The sequence below is a fragment of the Delphinapterus leucas genome, chromosome 2 (assembly GCF_059928025.1).
Source record: "Delphinapterus leucas isolate spDelLeu-1000000601 "Yukka" chromosome 2, BTC_Dleu_Yukka2, whole genome shotgun sequence".
NCBI classification, from domain to species: Eukaryota; Metazoa; Chordata; class Mammalia; order Artiodactyla; family Monodontidae; genus Delphinapterus; species Delphinapterus leucas.
In genome coordinates this window covers 14,233,730-14,248,417 of record NC_143130.1, presented here as the reverse complement: position 1 = coordinate 14,248,417, position 14,688 = coordinate 14,233,730, and the positions used below count along the sequence as shown (strand labels likewise).

General features: G+C 36.7%; 1 protein-coding gene across 15 annotated transcripts in view; it reads right to left on the bottom strand.

The window, feature by feature from the left end:
* Nucleotides 1–14,688, bottom strand: part of NEBL (nebulette) — a 368,320-nt gene that overhangs the window by 187,454 nt on the left and 166,178 nt on the right. For 13 of the 15 annotated variants that reach the window (XM_089906435.1, XM_089906434.1, XM_089906445.1 and 10 more), the window contains exon 4: nt 4,552–4,659. The exons of the other annotated variants lie outside the window; for them this stretch is intronic. In XM_089906435.1, coding sequence (XP_089762561.1) covers nt 4,552–4,659 — 108 coding nt within the window. The remainder of the gene's footprint in view (nt 1–4,551; nt 4,660–14,688) is intronic. 15 annotated transcript variants of the gene reach the window in all.

Below are 14,688 nucleotides of genomic sequence, written 5' to 3'. Positions count from 1 at the left end.
TGGTGGTGGTTCTGCCTTGATATCCTGCTGCAGGTTCCCTGAATGTACTGATTATAAACTTGAAGGTGGTAACCACATGAATTGGAAACAGCCTTTACAATTACCCACACAAGCTAGAGCTATAAGGACAACGGAGAAAAGGCTTTTTTTAATGTTCAAATGCACAGGAATTCCTCAATTCACATTTGTACGTTGTCCTTTAAGAACATTTTCCTAAAATATCACTAAGTAATGAGGGTGTACTAGGACATTTCTGCCATTTCTGAATTTATGACCTAGAATGTATGACCTAGGGAGGTGGGGTAAGCAATCAGACATCTTCTGGAATTTCATGGAAAATTTTTTTCTTTATTTTGGGAACCAGTTCTTTTTCTTTCCAACCGTTCTGTAAATTGTGAAATCCTGCCTCTTTTCTTATTCTTTCTGCAGCTATACTAAGAGAGTAATATAGCAGAAGAATTTTAAATTGTAGCATTTAATAAATCTCCAGGTTCAATATATTGGCATTATAGACACCAAAAGAAAGAAGTTAAGGCTAAACCTGCTCTCACTCTTTTCATTACACACAATTTCAAATTTACAGTTGTATTTCATCCCACACCTCAGTAACATAAACAGACTGAGTAGGCATTTCCAAATGATTTCAAATCTTTGACAAATGAATATGAGAGTGTCTGGAAAATTTTCATAACACTGACACAGACACAAGCAATCAAAAATGCCCATTCATCCGTAACATATTATCCAAAACACCTAGGAGTTGTCATTAAATCCACTGTTTTATGTCTTTATATTTTCCTTAGTCCTTAGGCAGCTTAGAAGGATCCAGACAATATTCAAAGATAAACTAAAAACAAGTACAAAAATGAAGCAAATGGAAAAATAAAGATCGCAAAGACCCTGACTTAGTGAACCCACCTACATCAACCCACATTAAACCTGGAGCTCAAATCTCATATCCCTTGTGATTTTCAGGATAAGCCCACTCCATCCCAGCATCTCCAGCAGGAAGATGCTGGTGTCTCTTCAGTCTGACCTTCTTCCTCCCAAAACAGACACAATCTAGGCCACTGTCAAAAATTATCTGTCTGGATCTGGCCAATAAATTTCAGTGTTTGGGTTTATCTGAAAGCAATGCAGAAAACTAGACTACCCAGAGTACCACTTTTCAGATTAACCCAAGTTTCTTATGGAAAAAAGATCCTTGAGTAATATGGAAAACCTGTGAGGTCACAGGAAAATTCATGAAGTTGTAGCCTTACAAATGAATAATAAACTCAACAGACCTCAGAATATTTAACAGCTTCCTTTCTTCAAGAGTAAATCCCTAACTCCTTGTGCACTGTTGGTAAAATCGTAAATTGGTGCAGCCACTATGAAAAACAGTATAAAGGTTCCTCAAAAAATTAAAAACAGAACTACCATATTATCCAACAATTCCACTTCTGGGAATATACCCAAAGGAAACAAAAATACTATCTCAAAAAGATATCCGCACTCCCATGCTCATTCACAATAGTGAAGACATGGAAACAACCTAAGTATCCATCAATGGATAAGTAGATAAAGAAGTTTTGAGATATATGTATGTATGTGTATACACACACACACACACACACACAGGAATATTATTCAACCATAAAAAACAAGAAAATCCTACCACTTTCAACTATACTGATGGACCTTGAAGGCATTATGCTAAGTGAAATAAGTCAGAGACTTATTGACAAATACTGTATGATCTCACTTATATGTGTAATCTAAAAAACAAAGAAACAAAACACACACCAAACTCATAGGAAAAAAGATCAGTTTTGTGGTTACCAGAGGGGTGGAGAGAGGGAGAACTGGAGGAAGGTGGTCAAAAGGTACAAACTTCCAGTTATAAGATAAATAAGTATTAGGAATGTAATGTACAACATGATGATTATACGTACAACTGCTCTATGATATACAGGAAACTTGTTAAGAGAGTAGGTCCTAAGAATTCTCATCACAAAAAGAATTTTTTTTTCTTTTCTTTTTATTGTATCTATTTGAGATGAGGATGTTAACTAAACCTACTGTGGTAATCACTTCACAATATATGTAAATCAAACCATCACGCTGCACACCTTAAATTTATACGGTAATGTATGTCAATTACTTCTCAGTAAAACTGTTAAGAATAAATCCCTAACAGTAATATTATGAAATCTATATTTTCTTACTGCTATCCAAATAGTAATACGCCTCATCACAGCTAAAAGAACTACTTATAAGACTGCTATCTACGGTTGCTAACATCAAGAAAGTGGCACAAATTTTTTTTTAAAGATGTTATCTAATTTAAATACTTCTAAAAACCAGCACTGTCTATATTACAGGCTTAATCTAAATAGTATTTTGCATATACTGCTATGTATATGATAAATATAGATTTATACGTACCTGGGTTATAATGGTTTTTTGCATAATTAAGAATGGATCTGCAAACAGCCTCTGGTATTGAATAAAATGTATATTCCTGCTAATGATAAAGGTTGGTGAAATGATCAGTTCTTTTCTTATTAAATATGAATAATAACTTAATTTGAATATAAAGTAAAAGGCTTACCTTTGAATCAACTGCAATCCTTACGTTAGCTGTCATGTAGATGTCTTAAGTAGAAATGTTTAGTTCTTTTTGAAATAAATTTGTGATAGTTGAAGATTTATGATGTAACTTTGTTTTATGCAGCATTATTTTTATTTTTTAAAAAAGCTTCTCCAAAAGTAATCCAAAAAAAGAAACATTACTGAATGTAACTGCCAGTGGGACATATCTCTAAGTTGTATTTTAAAAAACAAAAATAGGGTTTTGATTTAAGGAAAGAAATGAAGGGGAAGAAAGACGATGGACTCAATCTTCAGTATTAATGACTGGTGGGGTTGTTAGGATGGGGTAGAAAAACTAAGGGACAAAAGCCATGAATCCTTAAAATTCAACCCTTTCTCTTCAAACAAAAAAGTCCTTACTGAAATAAAATGTCCATTTAAAGAGCAAACAATGGATAAACCTTAGGGAATGCGGCAAAACAAAGTCTCTGCTCTGCCTCCTCTCACTCCCTAAATAAATTTTTAAAATACTGAATAATTCTGTTTTTGAACTTTTGACACATAAAATTCTTTCTCAGATTATAGCCTATGATTCTATCTGCAAATTGTTACTATATATATGTATATTATTATGATGGCCAAATACCAGTGAGTTTAAAACAATCTGCTAATTAAAAATTTCCTAGAAATTAATGCTACGTAACTTAAAACATCTCGACACACAAATTTTGGTGATTGTACAAGTGACACACAAAATAGACTTCTCGTGAAAAATGGTATGCCTCTTGCATATTTGCTCATACTTTTATATCACGTACACAGTTGTTGATTTTCATTCATATTTCCTCTTGAATACCTAACACTGAGTTAATTTTTTTCTGGAAAAAAATTCATTTTGACGCACTTCATATAATACTTTAGAAGAAACATAATTACCACTTTTAATAAGTACTCGGTTAACAATTTTGGTCCCTAATATGTTTTGAACTTCTGTTAGTCTCAATTTTCTTTTTCAAGAAAACACTATTACTGAACAAGACGCAGCTTTCAAATCCAAAGCAACTTCATAGGTAAATGTTTATTTCAAAAATTAGATGTAATATGCCATTTCAACAAATATCTGATTTAAAATATGAAATCTTAAATATACACAATTAGCAAATATGAGATTTCTCCAGATAGCTAACCTTATATGTATACATTGTATACTATCCCAGTGCAAAAAATTAACTGATGGCTTTAATATTTACCTATACAAGTCCTATTTTGGAAAAATTCAAAAGATGAGACTCATTCAAAAAGAAATAAGATGCTAAATTACAATAATGTCTTTTAATAGCAATATTATTATTTCTAAATACACAATTAATTTATTTAATTAAATTGATTTACTAAATAATTTACTAGATAAATCAGTTTAATAAATAAATTAAAAGTGTATTCAGAAATATACAGGCATACCTCAGAGATATTGCATGTTCGGTTCCAAAACAGCTCAATAAAGCAAGTATCACAATAAAGCAAGTCCCATGAATTTTTTGGTTTCCCAGTGCATATAAAAGTTATGTTTATACTATACTGTCGTCTATTAAGTGTGCGATAGCATTATGTTTAAAAAAATGTACCTACCTTAATTTAAAAATACGTTATTGCTAAAAAATGCTAACCATAATCTGACAATACGGGGTTGCCACAAACCTTCTGTTTGTAAAAAACACATTATCTGTGAAGTGTAATAAAGCAAAGCATGATAAAAGGTATGCCTGTAGTCACTGCTATTAAAGTGTTAGGTTCTTGATAACTGTGATGAAATCAAAGGGAAGGAGTTTAAAAGGTTAACTTGGCATATTTTCTGAGGATACTGAGTACTGCTTGCATCCCACAGCAATAAGAACACTTCCAAGTTGCCCAATTTCACTTTCTCACCAGAAATAAAAGTTAGGGTATTACATCACTGAACAAAAGGTCACCTACGTTACTGATTTGTTCCTGAGTCCTCTTCAGCCTCTGTAGTTCAGGAGTGTCTGTAACAATGCTGAAGCCCCTTCCTTTGCTTTCTTCAAAATCTCTTTTGTACTTGACCTAACAGAAATAGAAGTGAAAGAAAGAAAGGAAGAAAAAGAAAAGTAAGCAAAAGAATCACAAATCCCACTCAGGACAGACGGGGGCCATATAAGCTGCTAAAACTGGAAGCAGAGTCTCCAGGAACAGCTCTATTAGCAGGTGGCACAGTGCATAGCTAGACTGCTTGGTCTGTGTTCCAGCAACCACTGTGTGACCTTAGGCAAGTTACTCAACCACTCTGTGCCTCGGTGGTCTCATTTGTAAAATGGTGATGATAACAACAATAATAGTATTTAAATAATGCTATTTAGTAGGCTGAAAGATAAGATCAAATGTCTTAATTCACATACCTAGCCCACGAGAAGCAAGCAAGTACTCCATAATAGTTATTATTATCATCATGAATAGTTATACTAAAACTGACAAAAATGTGGAAAAAGAAAGTTAAATTTGCTCCCATGGCTTGTCTTGTCAGTGACAAAGCATCATTTTGAGCCTGGACAGCACTATGGAGGAGGGAGACATACAACATTATCAACAGCAGCCCTGTCCCAACAAAGTTTTCATTCTGTTTCATAAGGCAAAGCATGTGGATATGATTATACAATGTTGTACTGCCAAACGTTGACTATGTAAATGCTTATGAAAATATTTATAGAACAGGCCACACCTAGAGATTAAAAGGCTTCAAGCGCATGCCCTTGGCATACTGTGTGAGGTACCTAAGTTTTTTTCGGTATTTAAACATATTTCTTTTCTAATTACAACCCAGTGAGGCTGAATTTTACAGTTTCCTCAGGGGATTGGAATAGCTAGTGCTTAATTTTACTAGGGCCCCACCTCCTATTATTAGCATAATGACAATAACTGTCACACCAGTTAAATATCCTGCTTGTTAATGACTGAGATGGTTACATCACTTGGACTGGTCTTATTTCTTTAAAAGACTAGATACCAAGACATATGGAAACATATTTTTGATAACTCATATAATCCCCATTTTCACATTCATAATTATCAGCTTCAAATTAAAACTTAAATTAATAATTAACATTTAGGGTAGCTAATAAAAATGATTCTGTAAATGCTACTTTCTATATAAATTTGAAAAGTCTCCTTAACTGATCATGGAATGACTGTTTTTGTTGAGTCGTGTTTGTATTTAAATACTCAATTCTCTCAGGCATTACTGTCCGTGAGGCTACTGGAAGATTTCCTTTTACCTGAAGAGCTTAAAAAAAAAAAAAACCTCAGATGCCAATAAATAAAAAGAAACAGATACTCTCATCACTTTTAGCCTAAGAATATCTAATTTTCCCTCCACGTTTCGTTTAAATGTATAAAAGTACTAAAACCCTTACTTTATTTCCATGAGTAAAAGGTCAAATAAACCACATTATTTTTCTTCTACAGAAAATGCTGAATGAGATTAGCCTTCTAACTCTCAATCTCCCAGCATGTGTGAAGACACACACCAGTACCTTCTCAGTGTTTTATGCCTAACCAAGCAGGGAAGACATTTAGCTTTGCTGGAAGTAAGCACTAAGGTGCAGAGCAGTAGAATAATAAAAGTAAGAAAGATGGCACGGTTATAGTAGCAACAGGGATGAAGAAATAAGAAGAAAAATCTATAAGCCAAGTTCTAACATCCCTAACACCAATTTCAGAGAAGACACAATCACATATTCTTTTTGTGATTAGCCTGGGTTTTTTTTTTTTTAATGGCAATTTCCAAAGAAAGAACTGAAAAGAAAAAAACAGTAAATTTTGGAATCGTAACTTTTGAGTTAATTACCATATAAGTGTCCTTTCCACATTCACAAGACACATAAGAATCATCTGATTTGGGCTTGCCACATTAAGTGACTAGTTTTGAAGAGTATACAATCACTTCCACAACTGGATTGCCAAGTTTTAGAAGATGTTTAATCCTTTTTTAATGGGGTGATCCACAACCAAGCCTCCTATACTCTTAGCATCAACTCAAGCACCAATCCATCCAGTAAATCTTTACTGCACACAGGGAGCCTTGGAGCCCTCAGTCGGTCCCTCTCTTTTCTGTACTCCCAGCCACTTACATCCTATCTCTCTACTTGGGTCTAATTTTAAATGTTATATCTGATGGTTTGCCAGGTATGCATAGTCTGATTCTGAGAGACAAGTGGATATAAAAATAAAAAGAGCTCAAAGGTCAGAGGGAGGTAAGAGGATTCCTCTCTTCAGTCTCATGTGTTTCCTCTGCCCTCACAACATGACCCCATCCAGCCAGTGAGAGCACTGCACGCTGGGCCCTGGAATCGGCCCCCGCACTGAATCTGGTGTGTGTCCAAGAGCCCCAGATCTAGGACTTTGGTAGGAACTCTTGGGAAAGGGGTGCTCTTTCTCCACGGTCTGGCTAGTCTAGCAAGCTGTAAAACTGAAGCTGCTGGCCATAATTTGGCCACTACCCAATGAGGATGAAGCCAACACACAGGCAAGCACAGCAAGAGATCGTGAGAGACTCCTGACAACATCATTCGAGCACCTGGATCTAACTCTTCCTAAAGCCAGAACCACCAGGCTTACCAGTTAAGTGAGCCAATATCTCTCCTTTCAATAACCAAAAGAATTCTGATTAATACACCGCCCCTAACACGCCTACAACATACACACATGTACAGCGAGTTTCCCAGAATTATTAACGTGTGAATTTCTCCTCGTTTACTTCTACACTCTGGTTCTTTCTATTTGTGACACAAGATTTATGAGTTTATAAAAACAGGGGATTGTATCAGGGAAAAAGCGTTGCTTTAGTGGACAAGAGCCTAGATTTCACATCCCATCCCTGTCACTTACCAGTCACCTCACAGGTCTCCTAGCTTCTCTGAGCCAAAGTTTCCTCATTTCTAATTAGAGATTCTGATAAATTCTTAACTAATCAGCCTGTGAGATAAATCACAGGGAAGAACTTCAGAAGGTATAAGGTATGGTGCAAATGCCCAGCATTATCATCATCGTATTAGTCTTGCTTGACTTGAAAGGGTTACCCAGTGTCTGTCATAGAACATCAAAAAGAACAGTCCTAGGGCTTCCCTGGTGGCGCAGTGGTTGGGAGTCCGCCTGCCAATGCAGGGGACACGGGTTCGTGCCCCTGTCCGGGAAGATCCCACATGCCGCGGAGCGGCTAGGCCCATGAGCCATGGCCGCTGAGCCTGCGCGTCTGGAGCCTGTGCTCCGCAACGGGAGAGGCCACAGCACTGGGAGGCCCGCGTACCGCAAAAAAAAACAAAAAATAAGAAAGGGAAGAAGGGAGGGAGCAGGGGAGAGAGAAAGAAGGGGAGTAGAAGCAGACAACGGGAGTGTGGCCCAGACCCAGAGGTAAGAGAAGAACCCCATATTCAGGGACTGAAAATGGCTCCATTTGGCTGCAGAAGGAGGAAGAGCTGGGAGATTAAGCTAAGAAACACAGATCTAGATGAGATTTAGAAAGAAATTGCTAGCCATAGTGCTTATCTTAGTCCATTTGGGTTGATATAACAAAAAAGCCATTGACTGGGTGGCTTATAAACAACAAAAATTTATTTCTCACAGTTCTAGAGGCTGAAAAATCCAAGATCAAGGTGCAAGCAGATTCGGTGTCTGGTGAGAGCCTGCTTCCTGGTTCACAGATGGCCATCTTCTCACTGTAACCTCGCATGGAGCAAGGGATGAGGGAGCTCTCTGGGGTCTCTTCTATTAGGGCACGAATCCCATTTATGAGGGCTCCACCCTCATGACCAAATTACCTCCCAAAGGCCCCACCTCTTAATATCATCACATTGGGGATTAGGTTAAAACATATGAACTTTGGGAGGATACAAACATTCAGTCCATCGCAGTGCTCTTATATATTAACATTAACTCAAAAAGTATTCACTCAGCCTCATATAAGCTGCTCTTAGAAACTCCTGCTCTGTCCCCACTAAAAATGCCTTTTCTTCCCTATGCTTCAGCATTGGCTATAAAATTATCACCTCTGGTCTCTTGTCCTCTATCCTGTTAAAAAGTATTTTATGATGATTCTACAAATAACAATGGCAAATTATTCTAGGAATGTCATTCTTTGGAATCTCCTCAAATATTCACCTATTTAATTCTTTGCTCATTCAACAAATACTTATTGAGCACCTACTATGAGCAAAGTACTGTTCCAGAGGTGGGAACAATGCAGCAAAGAAAACAGTCAATGATCCCTGCCTCATGGAGTTTACATTACAGCGGGAGAGAAAGAAAAGATGTGAAATTTATATAAGTTGAATAAATGGTATGTCAGTGCGGGGGGCTAAGAGAAAAATAAAGCAAGAAGTGAGAGGAGAAGGGTCAGGAATGCTGCCCTTTTAAATAGGGTGGTCAGGGAAGGCCTCAGTGAGAAAGTGACCTTGAAGTAAGACCAGAAGGAGGTGAGGGCTATAAGCAGAGCAGCAACACACTGGACTTCTGGTTTAACAGGCTCTTTCTGGCCACTGTATTAACCCACTGGAGTGAGCAAAACAGAAGCAGACCAGTAAGAGGGCAGGCAACTTTGGTCCTCCCCCCTGCAGTCGTCCACTATTAGAGAACATCCCAGGACCACAGAAGACAGAGTGTTCTTGAGCCCAGCCTGAGACCCTGGCCTCCTCAGGAGACCCAGCCAGGTGATCTGCATCTCCTGTCAGAAAAAGGCAGGAAGGACACAGAAGGAGGGAGCAGAGAATCAAGACACAACTGTGAGTTCAGAAAGAGGACATGCTGTACCTGGAAGGTAATGCAGTCTCAGTTTCCTGTAGGCTTATCCCTTCAGAACTAAATCAAGGCATTTTGAAAATGCATTCTTAAACTCAAATGCAAGAAATATATACAATGGGCAATTTGACGCCATATTTTTCTTCAGAAGTAACTGAATATATTTCAAATACTGAATGCTACCTAATATTGATATGCTACATACACATGTAAATGCATGTGTACACACACATACACACACATATTCATCTTCCTGTATTATAGATTAGAACCCTAAATCAAGAATCAAAAGACCTGAATTTAAACCCTAATTCTGTCCTGTGATCTTAATTTGTTCAATTTCTCTAACACTCCTGATCCTCTGTTATAAAATGGAAAAAGGAAAAAAAAAGCAATATGCTACACAATGTTTGGAGGGTTAACATATATAACATGGGAACATCAAGCAGCAACATGCCCTTACTAGGTCATTAGCAAATGTTAGTTTCCTCCTTCTTATTAAATTTCAAAAATGACCTTTATTGCTTAAGTATGATTTTTGTCAATGTGTGCATGCTCAGTGCTATTTCGTGTTTGGAGTCACCAGCAAGTAACACTCACAAGTTCAGACAGAGAAAGAGCCTGAAAACCAAGGGTGGTTCTGGCCAAGCTTAAGAAAAAGGCTCACAATGACTGAAAAGGAAAACTTAAAAACCAAAGCAGTGAACGGAACTGCCTATTGAATTATTTGCTAATTCTGAAATACAAGTCCTCTCCCCCAATGCTACAAGTACCATAATTATTAATAGTACAACAATGTACATAAATGAAGAAACTGAAAACGACTAATGAGAAAGGCCATTCTTAGGCAGAAAGCCATTTCTGATTAAAAAAAGCCAAGTGAACCAGAGACTGGTAAATTGTTGAATGATAAATGAAAAGGAGATTAAAAGAGATCAAAGATGGGCACGTCCTACAGCTCAGCAGCTCCATACCCAAGTATGCTTCTCTCTAAAGGAACCCTTGCCCATGAGCATCCGGGGACATAGGCCAACATGTTCATAATAACATTTGTATTATCCAAAAAATTGCAAACAACTTAAGCAACCACAGGAGATGAATAAACTATTGTATATTCATAAAACATAATATTATCCAGGAGTAAAAAATAAATGAACTACAGCTACATGGATCCATATGGCTGAATCTCAGAAACATTTTGTTGAAGGAGAAAAAAGCAAGGAATACATACATATGGTGGTAAACAAGTGGGGGGAAAGGGACTTGATCCGCATAACAGGAGAGTTGTGAGCACATCTGCTCAGAGAAGGATGCGGGGGAAGCTTCACTGATCATGGTGACGTTCAAGTTCTTTAGTTGGAAGGTAGATCCACATGCGATCCTTTTATCATCAAGCTGTAAAACTTACATGTATGCGCCATATATTCTTTTGCATTGATCAAACATTTTACAATAAAACGTTTTCAAAGAAAGCAGGGACATATTGAAATGAGAACCCTGTTTACTACACATGCATCTCACATATAGCTAGGAAAGAGCACGGGAGAAGTGAAAGTAACAGTGAGAAGGCAGCAGTCTGTGAACCAGGAAGTTGGTCCTCATCAGACACTGAATCTGCAAGCGCCTTGATCTTGGACTTGCCATCCTCCAAAATTGTGAGAACTCAATGCTCATAGTTCAAGCTAAAAAAAAAACAGAAAGAAAGCAGGGACAGGGACTTCCCTGGTGGTCCAGTGGCTAAGGCTCTGCACTCCCAATGTAGGGGGCCCGGGTTTGATCCCTGGTCAGGGAACTAGATCCCACATGCTACAACTAAAAGAACTAAAAGATCCCGCATGCCACAACTAAAGACCTGGTGCAACCAAATAAATAAAAAATTTTTTTAAAAAAAAAAGGAAAGCAGAGACAGAGTTTTAAAACCCCAGATGGGGAAGCTGAGGTACCAGAGGTTAAAGAAAAATCATGACCAAGTAATAGGAAAAGAATCTCAAGGCCAGGAATTCAGTGGATATTTTCAGTCAGCTTAAAGACAAAACTTGGGTCTTCCATTAAGTGGCAAGTGACTTAGTCAGTGGCCATCATAGGCAGAAAGTTAAATTAGTCCCTCTAAGTGTCTTCATCTTAATGAAGCTGTTTCACTATGTTGGCAAATAATGAAATGAGGCAAAAAAGGCAAGAAAGGAGAAATCGAGAAGAGGATGAAAGGGATTCCAAACGTGGATTAACGAGCAATAGTAGCAGTACAAGAGAATTCTTGGCGAATCACAATAGACCAGAGGGCTAAGAATAATCCAGGGGCAGAAGAGGAAGCAAAAAGAGAACATTATTTAGCCTGAAAGCAGCTTACCTTGTCCGATTATGTTTAACGGAAGCCTAAAATCTACAGGCATGTTTATTACTGATTGATGTTATTCTGCTCTTTATGTCACACATTTTAAAGTCTCCATCTGATACAATAAAATCAGGGACCAATTTTATGATCTTTCATGACATGATGGATACTTTACTTTTCTTCCACGGGAGTTGTGAGGGTCGTGTCATTTTTAAACTACATGCAGAATTCTTAGTTTGATCTGCAAAATTCAGCACTCAATTATGTACCATCTTGTATAGTTCAGTAGATTTCAAAGTGCTGGAGAATGTGTACCATATGCTTCCTTCTATCTCATTGCATTTTGCTTGGTGCTAAGCACGTATTAAAAGCTTAATAACTATTTCATGATTGATTACTATCAAGTTTTATACCTTTAATGTCTAAAATGCAGAAAATTGGCTAATCTTACAATGCTAGATGGGAATTAAACAACTACAAAGGAAAATCTGATTAAGGGATATTTTTTAAGGTGAAGTTAATTTTAACAAATGTTAAGTCAAATGAGCTCAAAAGTGAATTTGTTTCTTATAAATTAATCTCATAATTTGTAAATTTATGGTTAATTAAGTAAAATTAAAATTTTAATTACCTTTTTAAACATAATTAAAAGGCATTAAAAATAATTTTTATAGATTTCTAAGCCTTCAATCAGCCTTCCACTGTATTTGCAGAGGTACTTACTGAATATTTACAGATTTGTCAGTATTCTAGGTATATTCACAATCCAACTTCATCAGTTTTGGAGTTCCTTCACTTTAAAAACATTTACATCTACATTTTATTCTAAACAAGTACTCCGAATACATAATAAAAAGCATATCTTAATTAATTTCTCAATAAGCTAAGAAAATTAAAAATCACTCCTAAGACACTAAAGTGTAGCTTAGACATTAACGGCTCAGGTTTAGGATTTTGAGAAACTCATCCTGGGCCCCGGCTCCACCTCCTAATAGCTGTGTGACCTTAAGCAGGTTACTTAATCTCCCTGCGCCTCAGTTTCCCTGTGTACAAAATAAGCATAATTGTAGTACAGCACTGACAGTACGTTTGTGAGAATTAAATACGATGATGATAATAATGCCTACCATCTATTAACTCTCTATTACATCCCAGGCACTGCACCGAGTGGTTTATATATCATGCAAGCAGAGCCAGGGTGGGAAGGCTGGCAGCTAATGTGTAAGGAGGGCTGAGCACTCAACTCCTGTAAGCATGTGTTAACTTACAGTACCTAAACACCTAGAGAACGCTTCCTACCACATGGCCCAGGCACTGTGCCACCTGTACCTGGAAGCTCCTTCAGTCTTTTTAAGATCAAAAGAGAATATGAATAAATAAAAGAAAAAGAAATTAAAATACGCTTCACCTATATTATCTTCAGATAAATCCTAGCGGGTACACAATTTAGTACTCATTTTTATCGATGAAGGGCAGGAGTTTGAGGTGACAGAGCTCACAGGAGGCAGAAGTCTCTCTCTGGCATCTCCCCAGATATTATCTTTCAATTCATCGGACAATGAAAAAAAATGCCAAAATGAAAAAATCAAACTGAACACATATAAGATATAAACAATGTCCTGGAAATAATTAAAGAGGAAAGTGGAAGCAATTGAATATTTTTAAAAACTAATTTTAAAATTTTAAAAACTAAAACTTTAGCTAGTTCATTATCTGTAATGGAATCTGTGGTGCCATAAAAGGGACAAAAATTATCACCCAAAGTAAAGTTTATCACAGCCCATACTTTTCACCCGAAATGTGTTTTCAGGTCTTTCTTTTGAAGGAAACACTTGTTTAAATTTTCTATTAGTAAGAATCAGGCCAGGGGGAAGAAGGTCATTGCCAAAACTCTGGTACAGGTATACCTTGGAGATACTGTGGTTTCTGTTCCAGATCACCGCTATAAAGCAAGTATCGCAGTAAAGCAAGTCCCATGAATTTTTTGGTTTCCCGGTGCATACAAATTTATGTTTACACTACACTGTAGTCTATTAAATATGCAATAGCATTATGTCTAAAAAAACAATGTACATATTTTAATTAAAAAATAATTTATTGCTAAAAAATGCTAACCATCCTCTGAGCCTTCAGTGAGTCTTAATAGTAACATCAAAGATCACTAATCACAGACCATCACGACAAATACAATAATGAAAATGTCTGAAATATTGTGAGAGTTACCAAAACGTGACACAGAGACATGAAGTGAGCAAATGCTGTCAGAAAAATGGTGCCAACACACTTGCTTGACGTGGGGTCGCCACAAACCTTCAATTTGTAAAAAACGCAGTATCTGCAAAGTGCAGTAAAGCAAAGCACAATAAAACGACGTATGGCTGTACTGATGGAACTATTGATTCCAACCAAAAAATCATATCTACGCTGATGAAGAGAACTGGTGCCTAAAATATACACATATAATGCATATTTCACCAAGAATCTCACAACAGAAAAATGTAACTGATCCACCAAATTCTACCTATGAGCTATAAATTACTCTGGGGAGAACATTAAGTATTTGGAGATGTTGATTAACTTTTCCAGGAAACTAAAGTACCATCCAGTTAACTATTCAGGTACTAAAGAAACAAAAAACAATTAATATTCTAATACCTTATTTAGTCCTGAAGAGTAATTGACTCACAGAGCCTGACTCGATGATTTATGTTGCCATGTTACTTTTTAAATAACATATAATAATTCAGACAGTTTATGAATTTTGATTTCTGGACACGTGTTCTCTTAACTATTAATCCTTTAGAGAGAGCCAGTCTCATCCCATTACATGATTATGTTTTTGAAATACAAACGGCCTAATTCACACACAGAGTAGAATATTATTCAAATTATTTTGAACCAGAAGATATCATGCAACTTTAAATTAAGGAGAGGATGGATAAGAAGTTACAACGGGGAACATTCCTGTGTGCATA